This window comes from Bufo gargarizans, chromosome 3 (assembly GCF_014858855.1).
Source record: "Bufo gargarizans isolate SCDJY-AF-19 chromosome 3, ASM1485885v1, whole genome shotgun sequence".
Classification (NCBI taxonomy): Eukaryota; Metazoa; Chordata; class Amphibia; order Anura; family Bufonidae; genus Bufo; species Bufo gargarizans.
This window is the reverse complement of record NC_058082.1, coordinates 52,946,594-52,966,031: the sequence shown is the minus strand read 5'-3', so window position 1 is coordinate 52,966,031 and position 19,438 is coordinate 52,946,594. Positions and strand designations below refer to the sequence as shown.

Genomic DNA, 19,438 nt, shown 5'->3' with positions numbered 1-19,438 from the left:
ATTTCTTTTGGAAGCTGCATGAGGATGAGGATCGTACATCGATGATCATTGCTTTATATAAATGCAGATAATGAGCAGGCAATGACTGGCCATAACCCTCCGTCCCAATCATTGTCCGCTTTATCAACCTGTGTAAAATGTCCTAATGAGAAGAGAGACAGGCCGCTTTCAGACGAGCGTATTGAAATCCGTCAGTATTCTGGCTGATAATATACCATCAGTATTGTCATCGGGATTGCTTCAGGATTTACATGCGTATTTCTTCCTTCCTTCATTATTTATGCCCTGCACGGACTGTAATGTGCGTATTTAGAAAATAATCCGCACAAAACTCGAACATGCTGCGGATTACAAATACTGACGGAAATTATACGCCCGTATCAATAGCTCCGTTCATTAACATCGGATTCTGGTACATTAAATCCGGACTATATACGCATTGCTAATACGCTCGTCTGAAAGCGGCCATAACCTGGAAAGAAGTTGTTTGGAGCAATTTAACGTCACTTATACAGACACCTATTTTCTTAAGAAAAGCAAAAAAAAAAACTCAAGTGATAAACAAAGGAACCATATAAAATGTAAACGAGTTCTCTGTTTTTTGCCTGTTTTATTTGCTTAACAATTCTTTTCCTGACTATAAGGAAATCCCAGCATGCGGCTGATGTGTGAAACAATAGATGGCTTACAGAGGAGCTTTCATGGGTCCAGACATTATCATATAAGTAGGGGGTTGTGTAGGGCAGATTGCAGGGATGTAAGGTCACTTACTAGTTTATCTGTGCGGCGCTCCGTTCCCCCGCTGTGCCCCCCTTTTACTTTTCCCGCCTGGTATGTAGATGAATAGCATCGGTACAGGGAGGGGGTGACTGCCCTTTTCTCCCTGGGCGTCTCCTTCTCCCCGGCTGTAGCGCTGTCCAATCGCAGCGGAGAGTCACAGCCAGGGAGAAGGTGAGCTTTTTTTGCCCCCAAAAGCAACTCCTGTGGGAGAGAAATCACCCATAAGGCCTCTTGCACACGACCATATTTTTGGTCCCTGTCCGATTACCATTTTTTGGAGATCGCACACAGACTCATTCATTTCTACGGGTCTGCAAAAAACAGATGTGATCCATGTGCTGTCTGCATCTGTGGGTTTGGGCCTATAAATTATAGAACCTATCAAATTCTTGTCCATTTTGCGGACAAGAATAGTTTTTTTTTACAGTGGGGATTCACGTGGACTGCATCCGTATTTTGCGGCTCCGCGATTTGCAGACTGTAAAACGGATATGGTCATGTGCAGGAGGCCTTATACACAATTCAGTGGAGCGTAACAATATTGTTTTTGCCAAGTTCACTAGGAAATCAGCAGAAACATAAGTTCTGTATGCCTCCGGATAAAATCGGAGGAATACAGAGGTAATCCTCAGCCCAATGCTTCTCTATGGGTGCTTTATTACATTCCAAACATTATAGAATTCAATTGAGACTTCTCACACACAAAGCTCTCCTCCATAGATCTCCATTCTGTAAATGGTTTACGACTAACATCCTCCACAATCCAAACCTCTCACTCCCCGACAGACGTGTGACAGAGTTTTTTTTAATGGCTGTCACACATCTGTATTAAGAACAATGGCAGTCTATGGGGTTTTATTCGCACGGCAGTTTTTTTTACTGCCAGTGAATAACGGATGTAAAAAAATAGAGCATTTTCTATCTTGTCCATTTTCACTGACCAACAGCCTTCATACAATTGAATGGGACCGTATTTAACGTCTGTTTCTCAGAAAAGCCTCCATTAAAAACAGACCGTTTTCTCGTTTTTAACAGACATTTTTTCACGGTCGTGTTAATATAACCTTAGGCCGTCCGTATCCGTACTTCTGTTCTGTGGCCCTGCAAAAAAAATTAAAAATGTCCTATTTTTGTTCGCAATTGTGGACACGAATAGGAATTTCTATCATAGGGCTTGCCGCTCCGTTCCACAAAATGTAGACCACACATGGCCAGTATACGTGTTGTGCAGATCCACAATTTGCAGACCGCAAAATATATGTGGTCGTCTGAATGAGCCCTAAGGCCCAACTCCCATAGTTTTAGGCTCCTTTCACACTAGCGTTCGCTGGTCCGCTCGTGAGCTCCGTTTGAAGGAGCTCACGAGCGGACCCGAACGCAGCCGTCCAGCCCTGATGCAGTCTGAATGGAGCGGATCCGCTCAGACTGCATCAGTCTGGCGGCGTTCAGCCTCCGCACGGACAGGCGGACAGCTGAACGCTGCTTGCAGCGTTCGGGTGTCCGCCTGGCCGTGCGGAGGCGTGCGGATCCGTCCAGACTTACAATGTAAGTCAATGGGGACGGATCCGTTTGAAGATGTCACCCTGTGGCTCAATCTTCAGGCGGATCCGTCCCCCATTGACTTTACATTGAAAGTCTGGACGGATCCGTACAAGGCTATTTTCACACTTAGCTTTTATATGCTAAAATAATGCAGACGGATCCGTTCTGAACGGAGCCTCCGTCTGCATTATTATGAGCGGATCCGTTCAGAACGGATCCGCCCGAACGCTAGTGTGAAAGTAGCCTAGGCACTTACCTATCCTTTTTTTAGTGTGGCCTATCACATCCCCTAATCTATCTCTTTTCCATCCCCCTCTCCAACATTATTCCTCAGATCCTTTCATCCAACACTCTCCACCACACCAAATGTACTCAAAAGCACTACAGATATCCGCTGGTGAATGGCTCATGCAGCTTTATATCTTCCCCCTTATTTAGTTAAAGGAATATAACGGTTATAATAAGTTATCCCTTATCCACAGGATAGGGGATAAATATCAGATCAGTGCGGTCCTACCACCGGGACCCCCACATATCCGGAGAACGGGAGCCCCGTACCCTATGGAGCCCTCCTGAAATGGATGGAGCAGCTGGTTGGAAAAGTGAGCATACACAGACCCAGTGAAATTAACGGGTCAGGATTCAGTCCGGATGCTATGTGCATTGTATTCGGACGGAAAACTCTCCCATGTGAAAGAGCCCATAGGGTAAGTTCACAGCCACAATGTGGCTCTACTAGTAAACTTTCTTCAAAGTTGAACCTTCACTGTGAAATACCAGCTTCATAATCTGTTATCGTTAATTTGTCAGAATAAAAATGTATTTTAAAATTGCATATAGCACTATATAAATAATACTCATACTCCTCCGCACAAACAGATCATCTGACAACCAGTCAAAATCAACCTGGAAAATGATAATCGTGATATCAGGAGAAGATAACTTGTTGTGTGACACCAAGTCCATGTCAACCCAATGGCCAATGGCAGGCGAAATATCCAGTCCCCAATAAAGGTTATATCAATGGTCGGACCATGTCCAGGCCATGTCACAGCTTTGTTAGAAGAGCAAGGCATATTGTAGTGAATATAATAGTCAATAAATTAATCTATAACATGCCCTCTGCAGTACACCGACATCTGTCCTCCACAGGACGCTGGCATCTCTTGCTAGTCCTCATGGAGCTTCTGTAGTATGAGTTTTAGCTGCTCCTGGACGGTTTCACAGAAATCACAATTCCTATTGGTTATATCCCAGGTCATATTGGTGATTATCGTGGATAAGCATTTCTGAGCTAAATTCAGATCTTGATCAAACCTCCGGTCGTCCGTCTGGAGAGCCAGATGTGTGCAGATGTTTCTGAACTCTATACTGTCCTGGGGAAGAAAACAAATCACATATATAATTGAAAGGGATGGTTCACAATTTATCATAACCTCATCATAGCTTCTTCATAAGCAGAGAAATTACAATTCATACTATTCTCATTTATGATCTGCAGCAATATGACAATAGAAGTAGGAGCCACAGGGAAATCACATTCCCCAAATATTGCCTGTCCCATTAACAGACATGGGGTATTTTAGGAAGCCTGTGTCTGATGTGCCATAGGCCATGAGACACTCCTGTATTCTGCCGACAGACGCCGATGCTCTGCCAAATGCCAAAAAGCATGCGCAGGGAAATCAGATCAGCTTTTCTCCCTGGTACCACCAACCGTGTATGCTCCATGATCTGTGGTGGTCCAGGGTGCTGATGACCAGCTCCATGCACAGGTCATTGGGTGACAGCGCTGATGTGCAGAAAACTAGTAGGGAGGAGGTAATTTCTCACCTTGTTTGGACAGAGTTGTCTGTGGCTTCTTGTAATATATATATTTTAAAGAGTTTATTTTCCCACAAAAAATTCATGCGATTAAAGTATGATTAGTGAGGGTCTAATGGGTGAGAGCCCCACTGGTCCTGAGATTGGAGATGCCCTGCCATCTTTTCTGCTGGGGAAGTGACCTGGCATACGCACTCACTCTCTGTTATAGGAGTTGTCTGGACTTGGAGCCAACAACCCCCTTGATCTGGACCTGTGCCCCTGAACATGAAAAAACGGAAGGAAGACTCATCTACTCTGTTCCTGACCTCTTCCAGTCCACATAGGACCAGGAAGAAGCTGGGTCCCGTTACTGCTGTGGCTAATCACAGGCCTTAGCGGTCACAGCGGCTTGACCGCTACGTCACAGCAGTAATGTACTCTTTAAGCCTCTGGGACAACTGAGGCCTGTAACTGGCCGCAGCAGTAATGAGAGAAAGCCGCTTCTTAGTCCTATGGGGATCGGAAGCAACCGGGAGTGTAGCAGCAGCAGGACTGGGGACAGGTCTTCCTTTTTTTCCAAGTTTAGGGGCACACAACCTCTAAGGCTCCATTCAGACGTCTGTTGAATGGTCTGGAACCATTCATTTTCAATGGGACCGGAAAAGATGCGCACTTGGGGCCGGAAAAAATCCGCACTTCCGTTCTGTGGCCCCAAACTTCCGGACCGCGCTTCCGCAAAAACATGTGAATGGACCCTTAAAGACACTTATAATCTGTGGTGTATCTGTGTGATAGACTGCCCTATATACTACTATCTAATATACATGGGCAGCTTTTACTTCATTGAATCTACAGTATAATATGATAACAGCTTAAAGGGGTTATCCCATGACTAATTTAAAAAATGAAAATCAGACAACCTTTAGTACATGAAAATCTCTTTCTAGCAAACCTAGAACCAGCCCTGTACCTCACATGGATCCAAAGATCTCCCCATTCATTGCTCTGCTGAATTTATATCAAGCTCACAGCTCAAGGGGAGTATCTTTTCTGCTGCAGCTCAGGAGGCGTGTCTCAGCTCTGCCTATCACAGCTCAGGAGGCAGTTGAAGGATAAAACTGAGCATGTGCGGCCATCTCAGTGAGCTGGACAAAGAAATTAGAAAAAGAACAAACAGCAGGTGGCGCTATACAGAAATATTTTATTGAATAACTCAGTGGCTATGCTTAATTTTTAATTAAATGCAATTACAAAAGTATTCAGATCCAGGTGCTATTTTGAAAACTATAGAATATTTTTCCTGGCACAACCCCTTTAACATACTGTATGTTATCTATACAAGCCACTGTCTTCTGTCACCAACGAAAACACTGACAATAGTCTGATTAGATAAGATTTCCATAGACTGATAAGGCAGACGGTTACAAACTGCAACCACCATCAATTTACTTTCAATTCTGACACAAGTCTTTGTAAATGATTAAACCTATCAAAGTTTTTGTATGCGTAGTGACAAGATTTAGATCTAGGTCTGGTGCTTTCCATTGATACAGTAGTGATAGTCATGATAAGTACAGATCACAGCTGGTCTGAGCTTTCTACATAAAGCACATGCAGAAAATATGGGGCAAGAAAAACATTCCTACATTGAATTGAAAAAAACACTCAAGCACTCAGGTCCATGCGGCTGCAATATGCGCTGCAATATGCGGATCGCGGACCCACTGAAGTCAAAGGGTCCGCACTGCGATGCAGGGTGCACACGGCTGGTGTCCATATTTTGCAGATTCGCACTATGTGGTCCACAGATGTGTGATTGCACTCTTACCCTGGGTTCAGACCTGAGCGTTCTGAAACGAGCGCTCTGTATGCGCGATTGTACGGGCGTTTACAATCGCGCATACAGAGACAGGCGTGCACACATTGTCGCGCGTTCCCGAATATCTATGTGCGGGAACGCGCGACAAACGCCCAAAAAAAAGCTCAAGCACTTGTTTGAGCGTCGGACGTTTTACAGCGCGATCGTACGCGCTGTAAAACGCCCAGGTGAGAACCATTCCCATAGGGAAGCATTGGTTCTTGCCTGTTGTGTGTTTTACAGCGCGTAGGAACGCGCTGTAAAACGCTCAGGTCTGAACCCAGGGTAAGGCCTCTTGCACACGACTGTATGGATTTTTCAGTATTTTGCAGTCTGCAAAAAAACTGATCCGCAAAAAATTTGGATGACGTCCGTGTGCATTCCGATTTTTGCGGAACGGAACAGCTGGCCCCTGATAGAACAGTACTATCCTTGTTCGTTATGCGGACAATAATAGGACATGTTCTCATATTTGAACGGAATTGAAAAACGGAAATACGGAAACGGAAGGCATACGGAGTACCTTCTTTTTTTTGCGGATCCATTGAAATGAATGGTTCCGTATAAGGTCTGTATACAGAATGCAAAAAATGGAACGGAAACGGAAAAATAAAACGTTTGTGTGCAAGAGGCCTTAAGCATTGAATACCTTCCTGACAAACTCAACTAGTTCTTTCTTTTTCTCTCTGGAACTCTGTGGTTTTCTCTCTGGGCTGAAGGCCTTTTTCTCTGGGGAATCCAAATAGATTTGATGCTGGTGTTTATTCCAGATGCAACATTATGGCTGAAGAGCCTTTGTCAAGCATGCTTCAGCCGAAACGTTGCATTTGGAATAAACACCAGTTTCCTTCTTTTTGGATTGTCCGGTGATTATGGGAAGCTGACCTCTTTCCCAGGAGACGTGCACCCACCACCTATGCAGTAGGAGTGCTATCCTTATCTATACTGAATTGCTCTCTGAGGAGTGAGCACATGTAGCTTCTCTCCCTTCCTCAGCTACAAACTGACTGACTGAACAAAGAGAGGATCTAAGTCCAACTCCTAGCTTCCTACAGGGGCAGAGTCAGGATTATTAACCCGGACGGATCCATACAAAGTTATGGGTTATAGAATAAGTCAAATAACATTAAGTAACAATTTGCGAGTCCTCAATTCTGGGGTCCTGCACATAGTACCTCAACCATTCTGCAAAGAAGCTATAAGGCAAAGCTTCCTTTAAAGCAATATTAAAGTGGTTCTCTTAAGGTGCTATAAAAGAGGGTTCCCCATATGGGCCCCCCTCTAAGAACCAAAACAGAAAATATCATAAAGATGTTTTCCAGATGAGCAGTGATATCCCCCCCCCCCCCTCTCCTTTGTACCACGAGTGATCTGTACTTACTTTGAGCTGCATAGAAAATTGATGGTCCAAAGGCAAGTGGTCCAGAATGTTTTCTTCCACCACTAGAAGTGACAGAGTAGACCGTGCGACTCTGGAAAGACGATTCCGTGAAGCCTTTTGTGCCAGTGTAAGTGATCTAGTAGAAGAGATTGATGCAGTATCTGACCCCTCTAAGTCCAGATCCAGGTCAGTCAGTCTAGCAGGGGGTCTGGTGTAGCACAGGCTACTGCCTGATGCCCCCTCCACAAGGTAGATGTTGTTGCACCTTATACCCCTCTCCTCCAGAAGGGTGATCAGTGTGGTGAAAGCCTGGGTTTGGTGACTGAGCACATCTCTCACTAGTGTTGGTCCAGGCATATCCACGGTGTCTTCTCCTCAGCTGCTGGATGTAAATGACAAGAGAAATGAGAGAAGCCTGACTTTATTCCAACATCTCAGCATGTGGTCCACTCTTGCATTGTGTAACCTGAGACGTTGGGTGTCCTTAGTCCTCTCACACAGCCAGATTAGGATGCTCCTCTTTAGTAGGCAGGCTGTGCATTTACATCTTGCATAATAATATATTACAGGAACCTGGGTTATCTTATCTGTCGTTGCAAATTCACAAGGAAGTTGCTGTACTTCACACAAGTCATGAGTTTGAAGAACACGGGATTTCACGCATCATTGCTATTCTACTGCAACATGCCCTTGTCCCTAATGCTGATTCAGCGGTTATATTTTGGACCAAATAAACTAATATTCATTTGTATTTACGTTTTCTCTATGGGTTACACGGATATTGAACTGTAAATGTAGACGTTAGAGGAAAGCCGGCCATAGTCTTTAGGTATTTGTGGGCTGATCCGGCTAACAGTGTTCAGATTTGCTCATGATCTCATATGGCTTACTATAAACATACTGGATTTGCCAACAAATGTTGAAGACTGAAAGATGTATGCCACACAAAGGACACCCTGAGAGGGTCACACTGCTTAATGGTTCATTTAGACGAGTAGATAATAGTTCAGGGCAGACGACTGACGACACAAGTGACCTACCGACACAACGTCAATGATAATGTGCAAATTTGTTCATATTCGATCACATACTCACTTAAACGATAAATTAAATTACACGATTATTGTCCACTAGGAATCACTAGCGTTCAAATCGTAATGATTATCTACTTGCTAAGGCTACTTTCACGCTAGCGTTTCTATTTTCCGGTATTGAGATTCGTCATAGGGTTTCAATACCGGGACAAAAACGCTTCCGTTTTGTCTCCATTCATTGCCAATGGGGACAAAATGTAACTGAACAGATCGGAGTGCTCCAAAATGCATTCTGTTCTGTTTGGTTGCGTTCTCCTACAGCATGCTGCGGTTTTCTTTCCGCCATGGGATGCGGAGCAAGACGGATCCGTCCCCATTAACTTGCATTGTGGGTCATGATGGATCCGTCTTGCTCCGCATCCCATGATGGAAAGAAAACCGCACTATCTGACACAATAGAAAACTGATCTGTCCCCCATTGACTTTCAATGGAGTTCATGACGGATCCGTCTATGTTACAGATAATACACCTGGAACCATAACGGATGCTGATGGTTTTATTATCAGTAACGGAAGCATTTTTGCTGGACCCTGCTGGATTCAGTAAAAACACTAGTGTGAAAGTAGCCTAAATGAGCCTTAAGACAGGTTCATATCTGCGATGTAAACTCCGGTCACTGTATCCGACATATATGCTGGCTTTCAGCTGGACGAAAAAGATTAAACCCAAAATTTTTTATCCATCCAAAAGTCGACATTTATGCCAAAAAGCGTCCGGATCCTATTTTAGTGAATGGAGATCTGGCGGTGCACAGTGGTATCCCTCTATGCCGAATACAGAGAACTCCAGCAGTCTGTTCCTCCTTTGGTACAGACTGCCTGAGTTAACAATGCTGATGTGAGCACGGCTTAAAAGACCCTTTACACGGGCCGAGAATCCCGCAGATAATCGCTAACGAGCGCTCATAGGAACGCTCGTTAGCGATTATCTGACGTTGTAAATGTGTCACAAATTACCACCTATTACAATAGATCATTCATGCGGTCACAAAAATGATCGGCAACAGATTTTGCTTGCTGTGCTGTCCCGCGTTAAGGGCTGTGAATTCATGGAACTTTTTTCAACAGAATACAATATGCTTTAGGCCTCTTTCACACTACCGTTTTTTTTTTCCGTTTTGCGGGCCGTTTTTTGCATTCCATATACGGAACCATTCATTTCAATGGTCCGCAAAAAAAACGGAATGTACTCCGTATGCATTCCGTTTCCGTGTTTCCGTATCTCCGTTCTGTGCAAAGATAGAACATGTCCTATATTTGGCAGCAAATCACGTTCCGTAGCTCCATTAAAGTCAATGGGTCCGCAAAAAAAAAACGGAATGCATCTGGAAATGCATCCGTATGTCTTCCGTATCAGTTTAGTTTTTTGCGGAACCATCTATTGAAAATGTTATGCCCAGCCCAATTTGTTCTATGTAATTACTGTATACTGTATATGGCATACGGAAAAAACTGAACCGAAACGGAAACACAACGGAAACAAAAAACAGAACAACGGATCCGTGAAAAATGGACCGCAAAACACTGAAATAGCCATACGGTAGTGTGAAAGAGGCCTTATAATGACTTTTACTAGAGGGCCAATTTCATTCAACAAAACCAGATCCATACAGAGATCCATAGATGGTATCTCTAAACAAACACTGCCCTATAATAAGAGCGTGTTCACTTTATGTTAGTGGTGTACGCTTAGCATGTACTGTGGGGCACATTTATTAAGACCAGCATTTTAGACGCTGGTCTTAATAAACCGCTGCGATGGTTCCGCCGAAGTTATGAAGAGGCGCCAGTTCTAAATGTAAGAACCTTATGGCAGATATACACCACTATAGGATAAATCGCAGTCTTCCGTTTGCGGTATATCATTAAACTGAGAGCGGTAGCGAGATGTGAAGAGGCTCAGCTACACATAGATAGGAAAGGTTCGTTGGCGAATAGCAGGTACAGTAATTCTATTTCCTTACCAGATATCACCATAGTGTTGGAGGCTGAAGATCGCTGAAGTCCAAGTGTTGCTGCCTGGTCTCTGTACATCACAATGACACAGGGTTAGCATTCGGCTGTTACTCAGCTCAGATAATTATATTCCGTTTTATCATGAAGGTGCAGTGTAAATAAAGCAAGCTAACACAACTGGTTAGGGGAGTAAATAAGAGGGACGGACGTGTGCTCCGAAAGATTCATCACTAAAACGTGAAGGGAGGGTAAATAGGGCAGCACTCATCAGACTGGAATTTCATAACACATTAGCTCACTGGATCAGGCAATCATCTGTCCATTGCTGGGACGTCACAGTGAAGGCACGTTATTCAAAATGGGCAATATATTGTAAAAAAAAAAGTATTTCTGGGATCAGCAACCTCTGGCTACGAAACTACAACTCCCAGCATGCTCCATTCACTTCATTCATTTGCATTTACACATAAAGGGGACAGAGGGAATATGAGGGTCATTCCTCTTCTTCATCAATATGCAGACTATTGTTGTCCGTGCCGTTCTCAGCGGGTTCAACCGACAGCATAATGTGTATGGGGAGCTGCCGACTCTCCCCTGACAGATGATGTCTGGGGAGAGAAGGATGGAACAAAATTAATATTTTTGTCTTCTCCTTTTGTTGTAATGGAGATAAGTTTACTTTCACACTTGCGGTAGAGGAATGCGGGAAAACGTATGCCAACTGATCCTGATCCGTCTTAAAAATGCATTGCAAGAACGGATCCGTCTGTCCGTTTGGATTTTTTTTTCCACAGTTTTACCGGTCTGCGCATGCATGGAAAAAAATGCCGGATCCGGCATTCAGACAAGTCTTCAGTTTTTTGGGCCAGAGAGATAAAACCGTAGCATGCTGCGGTTTTATCTTTTGCCTGATCAGTCAAAAAGACTGAACTAAAGACATCCTGATGCGTCCTGAACAGATTACTCTCCATTCAGAATGCATGGGGATATGCCTGATCAGTTCATTTCCGGTATTGAGCCCCTAGGACGGAACTCAGCGCTGGAAAAGAAAAACGCTAGTGTGAAAGTACCCTAAGCCACCACCAGAAGTGTCTGGCAGCTGCTTTATCCCCTCTTCCCATTAAATACACATTTCCCTTCGGCTGAACTGAATGCAGACGTGTATGAGGGAGTTGTGAGGGAGTCGGGACAAATAGCCGTCGGCTGAACAATCGTTTGGCTGACAGCTATTGAACGTGTGTGGCAGCCGTTAGAAACAGTTCATAAGACACCAGGTCTCCAGTATGCCCTGAACAGTGTGATCCCTGCAAAACAGTCTGTAAAGTTGATAGGCCGGATACAGAGTTTTCGAGTTCATGTTCCAGGACACCGAACAGACCCTGTGTAAATGGGTGATAAAAAAAAAAAGGTAACCTTGGGCAGTACTCGGCTGAACACAGATTGTAGGCATGTGAGAACGACCTCAGATGTTAGATCTTTGAACAGCCATCCATGACAAGTCCGTCTGACAGTTGGTTAACCTGCCAGACAATAAATTAGTCCATACAGTCTCTACAGTGGCAGCAGAGAGTCGTGGAATAAACTCCATCAAGTCCTTGGCTTAATGAGCTTGTGGCTTATCTTGGGCTTTCACAAGTCGGGCTTGATTTCCTCCAGTTGGTATTTCCTCACAACATCTTCAGGGAAGCTGCTGTCCCTCTTGTCCCAGCCAAGATCCCACAAGCAGGGTATGAAAAAAGTGCAAGCCATAGACCTGCACACAGAGCCATTGTCCTGTAAACACAGTCAACACACACAAAAGGTCTGGGGGGCTTTTTGGAGATAACAATCCACTTTCATTTTGGAGCCCCAGATGAAGAAAATAAAGAACAACATAGCATTTATTAGACCTATAGCTATTACACCTAACGAATGGCGAATGGACCCTGTATGAAAATCCCAGCCGAAAAGCAACATCCATGATTCCTATCGCGTCAAAGCGTGATGCGGTGCCTCTATGCTCTATCCCGATTTCCTGAAACATGTCCTAGCACATATATTTCATATTTTTTAAATGTAATATACAGTACATAACATAGAGCCTAGGTAGCGCTTTTTATCAGAATATGTGAACGGTGGAGCCGAAGATGCAGCCAATCCTAATAATGCAGAGGATGCACATAACATTCTCTCCACCCAATGTAGGGGCAATCAGAAAAGTCGCTCCATGCAGTAATGTGTGTAGAGGTACAGCAGTTGTAGACTGTCAACTTCCAAACACTTCTAGGTGCCCAAAATTGGATCATTAGGATCACGTCTCCGGTCTCCTTCTTCCCTTTGTCATGTTAGCAACAGAAGGCGACAAATGAATGGTTGCGCATCGTACTCCAGCTAAAGGAATTAAGAGAAAGGGACGCTGGCTCTTTCCTTATCTCTGAGGGAGTGTAATCAATACATTTAGCCTTGTAAATCAAACCAAACATGAAAAATATAATTAAGGCAATAGTGTAGTGTCTAGGGGTCTGATTACCCACATTAACCTGGCCATGAACGAAAAATAAGCCATGTGCTTTTTCACCTGACTGCTATAAATATGCATGATTGGCCGGGAGAGCTTGGGACACAAGGAGAGTGACTTATTGAGAAAGATCTGGGTGTATTTGTAGATCATAGACTACATAACCGCATGCAATGCCAATCAGATGCTTCTAAGGCCAGTAGAACTGGGGGACTTGGGGTCATTTATCATTCTGAAATTTCAGGTGCAACAGGTAGTTGCACTGCAATCTGCGACTTCTCCCCGCTCACGCCAGATCTAAACCTATGGTGCGGATTTTCCGCACACAAATCCACACGCAATCCTGATTGTGTGCATTTAGCTCAGTGCTGGTCACAGCATGAGCCATTGATGGCTTAGAAGATTAACATTAAAGGGGTGGTCTCACTTCAGCAAATGGCATTTATCATGTAGACAGGATAGGTCAGCAGTAGAGATGAGCGAACTTCTGTTTTAAGTTCGGCGTCTAAAGTTCGGGGGCGGGTTAGCGGAGAATCCCGATCTGGAACCGGATATGGATTCCGACTTCCGTTGTGGTCCGTGGTAGCGGAATCAATAATGGCCGATTATTGATTCCGCTACCACGGACCACAACGGAAGTCGGAATCCATATCCGGTTCCAGATCGGGATTCTCCGCTAACCCGCCCCCGAACTTTAGACGCCGAACTTAAAACAGAAGTTCGCTCATCTCTAGTCAGCAGTATCTTATCGGTGGGGGTCTGACACCCAGGACCCCTGCCGATCAGCTGTTTGAAGAGGCAGCAGCGCTTTGTTGAGCACCGCAACCTCTTTCTAGGCTAGTGACATCACATTCATCGGTCACATGGCCATGGTGCAGCTCAGTCCTATTCAAGTGAATGGCACTGATCTGCAATACCAAGCACAGCTGCTATCAAATGGAAGGCTTGGTAAGCCATGAGGAGGCCACGGCACTCACCGAAGTGTCACAGCCTCTTCAAACAGCTGATTAGATGGTTTTCCGGGAGCTGGACCTCCACCGATCACATACTGAGGATAGGTCATCAGTATAAGGGGTTATTCACACGACCGTTGCCCCTCCGTGCCCGTGCTGTGGACCGCAAATTGCCGACCGACCATGGGCCAGCTGCATGCGGATCGCGGACCCATTCACTTGAATGGGTCCGCGATCCATCCGTTCCGCAAGAAGATAGAGCAAGTTCTATCTTTTTGCGGTGCGTAGGCACGGAACGGAACTTCAGGAAGCACTCCATAGTGCTTCTATGGGGTACCGTTCCGTGGTTCCGTTCCGCACCGCATCTCCGGATTTGCGGACCCATTCAAGTGAATGGGTCCCCATCCGTGGTATGGAATGCACACGGCCGGTGCCCCGTGTATTGCAGACCTGCCGTATGCGGGCCACAATACGGCAAAGGAGAGGCAACGGTCGTGTGCATGTACACATGGAAATCCCCTTTAATCCACATCTTCTACCATCCCTTTGTTGAACTTGTCTTTTTTTCAGCCATAGTATGTAGCTATGACAATACCGTACATCTATAAAGTTAATTATTGCATTATGATTAATATGCTGATTTGCATATACATAAAAATAGCTGTAATGATGAAAACAAGATGTGTGTAATAGTTTTGATTGCTATATGGCAACACCCAGGGTGTGTTCACAAAGTATGAGAACGATGACACAGGAATCTGCTTTATAATGAGAATACAAGCTGAGGTCAGGCGCTGAACACTTCCACATTACAAGGAGATACAGCTGTATGGACTTCAGATTACAGTAAACACTTGAGACTTTGGTGTCCAGGATTGATGAATATTACCATTTTTAGATAATAAAGCTGTGATCAGGTGTCCCCCAAAAAGACAAATGTGGACATCTCTCTTCAACCACAGGTGTTTCAATGGTGGAAGTGAATCAGGCTTCTCAACACACAGATTGTCTTGATAGCAGCTTCTTTTTCTTTCCTCTTTTCAGAATAAATATCACGACCAGTGATGGCCAGTTCGCCCGCGAACACATGCGGGCTGCCATCTTAACTCACAAGTCCGGCGATGTACAGGTAAGCCCTTACCTGTGACTGTCCTGCGAGCCGGTCTGAAACAAATGCGGTCATCGGGAGCAGGCAGTTCCGAGAACAGCCCAATGAAGGCCCCCGGCGGCTGTTCTCGGAACTGCCTGCTCCCGATGACCGCATTTGATTTTAGACCGGCTCGCGGCGCAGGCACAGGTAAGGGCTTACCTGTATATCGCCGGACGAGTGAGTCTAACCTTACTAAAGATGGCAGCCCGCATGTGTTCGCTGGCAAACATTGCGAACTGGCCATCACTGCTTTTGACCAGGCTAAATTTCCAGTCTTGTCAATTTGGAGACAGGTGGGCATTTCTTTACATGGAGGGACAGCCCTTCACAGATGAAGAAGTTCTGCTGATGTGATGAATAGATTCATTTAGCTCATCTCTAAAACTGACCTATTAATTGGACACTGGATCATTTGCACCATTACTTTGAGATCCCAAAGGCAGTAACAAAGTTTCCCTGGTGGAGATCTCAGCAACAATACCTCATCTACTTAAGGGCTCATAAACATGTTCATTGCTGTTTTTGCGATTCGCAAAACACAGATATCGTCCGTGTGTGTGTTTCGTATTTTGTGGAACGGAAGGTCTGTCCCATGACAGAACCAGTGGCGTACGGGGGGGGGGGATGCCGACTCTCAGGGGGGTGCCAGAAGCAATGAGCGCTTCCATCAATACATCAATGCGTCGTACATTGTATAGCGGCTGTGCTTGGCATTGTAGCTCAGCCCCCTCGGAAGCCCTTCTGTGTGATTTCGGGTCCGTGCCTCCGCACCGCAAAAGACAGGACATATTTTATCTTTTGCTGTATTTTGAAGATCATGGACCTATTCAAGTCACTTGTGTCCGCACTGATATATGGAGTTCACATAGCCAGTGCCTGTGTTTTGCGGACCGCTATTTGCTGTCCACAACACGGGCATGGCGACCATATGGTCATGTGAATGGGGCCTTAATGAAAGCAATAAATCTGTTTTCTATTGGCTAACAGCAGCAGACTCTTTTTCTTTTAACCACTGACAAAACAAGAATGCCATCCGTGTCCCTTCAGTGGTTTTCAATGGGATTGTTTTGTCCACATTACAGACCAAAGTAGTGGATTTCTCTGTTGTCTTTCCACTGAGCCACGGAGAGGCAAAGATATGTGAATAAAAGCATTATCACAAGAGCGCTTAACATCTCCAGCAGGGTCTGGATCCAGCACTGCCAGAAACTGCCTGAAGGGCGCCTGCCGGCCCCATTAACTATAATGGGGACCAGGTGATATCACGCTAATTCTTGGCATATTTGCCAGGTTGCGGCTCGATCTCCGCCAGTACCCAATTATAGTTAATGGGGCTGATGGGCCTTCAGACAGCTTCCAGCAGTGCCGGATCCAGATATGTCCAGCAGGCTGCTCCCTGCCAGAACAGCCTGCTGGAGAAACTAGCCTAAAAAAAGAAGCAATAATGTTACATGGCAAGCTTTCGAGACAACTCGACTCGACAACTCTCTTCCTCAGACATAATACAACAGTGTCTGAAAAAACATCTATATATATTTAAAAATGTATTATTAATAATAATAATAATGATAATATTATATAGACAAAAAGACCAGAGACATGGTGTAATAAATGGACATTTGAAAACCAACAGAATATAAAGTGGTAAAGGGATCCTAAGGCTTGTTTAACACTTGCGTGAAACAGATCTGGCAGGCTTTTCCAGCCAGGAACAGCCTGTCGAATCCGCCCCTGACGACTTTCTGTCCAGCCCCGTTCACTATAATGGGGGGTGGCAGAGATCCAGCCACAACCCGGCAAATATGCAGAGGGGCGGCCTGACAAATACCACTGCACACAGCTGTATTTATCCGGCCGCTCCTCAGCATATTTATCAGGTTGAAACTGAATCTCCACTGGCCCCCATTATAGTAAATGTGGCTGGACGGAATGCCAGCAGGGGCGAATTTGACAGGCAGTAATATGCCATTATGTGCCCCCAGTAATATGCCCTGTTATAGGCCCCCAGTAATATGCCCTGTTATATGCCCCCAGTAATATGCCTAAATGTGCCCCATTATTATTCCCAGCTGTGCCCCCAGTAATATGCCCAGCTGTACCCACAGTAGTATGTCTAGTTAGGTGCCCCCAGTAATCTGCCCAGCTGTACCCACAGTTGTATGTCCAGTTATGTGCCCCCAGTAGTATGTTTAGTTATGTGCCCCCAGTAATATGCCCAGCTGTGCCCCCAGTGGTATGTCCAGTTATGTGCCCATACTTACCTAGTTCCTAGCAGCAGCAGGACATTGGCTGCTCTGGTCTGTGGAGGAGGAGTCGTCGAAGCTGACTGCCAGCCGGCCCCGCCCCCGGCACAGACCAGAGATGTGGAGAGTCGGCAGGGGGAGGAATAATGAAGCATGGAGCCAGTTCTCTGCTTCACCATAATACACAGGCAACTGTCTCTGCTTTCTACGGAAGCAAGGATGGCTGCCAGAAAGCGGGACATAGTTCCTCCGTACCAGGACTGTCCCGCCGGATCCGGGACGGTTGGGAGGTATGCGAATTGGTAACGCTCATTCATGTGCAACCAAAATCTTTTGAGATGTAAAAAAATTATCATTTTCAGGCGGGAAATCGTGGTGTCTAATCACAATCTGCCGCTGGCAAACCACTATACAGCAGGGGGATGAGCGATGGTATAGCGATCACTCCTCCCCATGCTGCGGAGGGGATCACTGCATGTAATAGGAACGCTTCCCTCCTGACAATCGTCTGCCACAGTGGGCTGTATAATAGAGCCTTAAATTAGCTTACAGATAAGTGTGAACTCTTTATTGTCTGTAAGTTCATGTTATCTCAGAGACCTGGTGCCCCCACTATCTCTATAGAAGACTCTAGATCTTGTAATGTGCCATAAATCCATGTGACAAATTCAGTCCTGGGGTCAGTGTGTCAGACAGTGTCCTAAATTCTTCTGGGTCTTGGTGATTTAAAATTGACTTTTAATATGACAGCTTCCATGTGTTCTTCAATGTGTGCTTGGCTACAAAAATGCTTAAGGCCTCATGCACACGAACGTATGTATTTTGGGGTCCACAAAAAACGGATCCACAAAAAATACGGATGACGTCCATGTGCATTCCGTATTTTGCGTAGCTGAACAGCTGGCCCCTAATAGAACAGTACTATCCTTGTCTGTAATGCGGACAATAATAGGACATGTTCAATTTTTTTGCGGAACGTAAATACGGAAACGGAATGCACACGGAGTATCTTCTTTTATTTTTGTGGACCCATTGAAATTAATGGTTCCGTATAGGGGCTGCAATAAAAACGAAACGGACGTGGAAAGAGAATACGTTCGTGTGCATGAGCCCTAAGGGGGTTATCAAACCCCTAAAATGCCTCCCCATATGCCCCCAAGCCCCTAACAGAGGTTGTACTTACCTGGTTCCCCAGAACCCGCTTTGCTTCTGACGCCCGAACGGCCGCTGCTGCATCTCCCTGTCGTGCGGATGAAAACAACCGATGTTGGAGGGAGCAGCCATTAGCAGGCAGCAGTTGGAACAAGCCTCCCTAGCATTGAGGCTGATGCTAGGGAGGCTCGTTTCCGTTGCAGCCTTTTATTGGCTCCCTCCCCCGACACCGGATGCAGCAGCGGTCGTACGGGTGTCAGAAGCCACGCTGGTGCCGGGGGGCCAGGTAAGTACAACCTCTATGAGGGCCCCTGGCATATGGGGAAGTATTTTAGGGGTTGGATAACCCCTTTAAAGAAGCACTTTCACAAAAATTTTTATTCTTTGACCTGTTAGAAAGGTACATGATGTAAACTGTAGTGAAGGAAAGGTAGTCTTCCTACTGGTGACTGTATTTGTAAGTTATAACCTCCCTTCTGATCCTCAGCTGTGTCATGTAACCAGCACTCTGACTTTCCAAATAACACAGCATCTTATGTCATATCTGGACAGGAAGCCAGTGTCTCTATGTATTCCTACGGGAGCCTCAATGTAAGTCTCATAGAAATGAATAGAGACGTAACTCACTTCCTGTCCTGTGTCAGTGCGAGAGCAAAGAGTTGGTCACATGACACAGCTGCGGATCAGACGGGAGGTTATAACTCACAAATATAGTCACTTCTGGGAAGATCACCTTCACTACAGATTACATCATGCACCACAACTGTTTTGTGGGAGTGCTACTTTAAGGCCCCTTTACACTGGCCGAGAAGCTGTCCAGATAAGCGCTAACAAGTATTCGTAGGAATGCTCCTTAGCAATGATATGCCGAAACGCTTGTTCATCAGGTAAAAAAATCGTTGGGGCAGACACCCAAATCATCATTTGCCGCCAGCAGATTGTGCCGTCTAAACATACTCTGCTGTCGTCAAACAATGATTATGTATGGGGACAAGCAATATCATTAGCGATCACTTACTGTGGAGA

The 19,438-nt window shown here is 45.3% G+C and overlaps 1 protein-coding gene across 3 annotated transcripts in view; it reads right to left on the bottom strand.

Moving 5' to 3' along the window:
* Positions 1 to 3,265: 3,265 nt before the first annotated feature.
* DLEU7 (deleted in lymphocytic leukemia 7) overlaps positions 3,266 to 19,438 on the bottom strand; it is a 33,747-nt gene continuing 17,574 nt past the window's right edge. Inside the window, exons 2-4 of one of the 3 annotated variants that reach the window (XM_044287964.1) lie at positions 10,426 to 10,487; positions 7,368 to 7,749; positions 3,266 to 3,698 (exon numbers count right to left, since the gene is read on the bottom strand). In XM_044287964.1, coding sequence (XP_044143899.1) covers positions 3,492 to 3,698; positions 7,368 to 7,724 — 564 coding nt within the window. In that variant the 5' untranslated portion in view covers positions 7,725 to 7,749; positions 10,426 to 10,487 and the 3' untranslated portion in view covers positions 3,266 to 3,491. Of the gene's footprint in view, positions 3,699 to 7,367; positions 7,750 to 10,425; positions 10,563 to 19,438 lie in introns of those variants that run through there. The other 2 variants (XM_044287963.1, XM_044287965.1) reach the window with 2 other exon arrangements.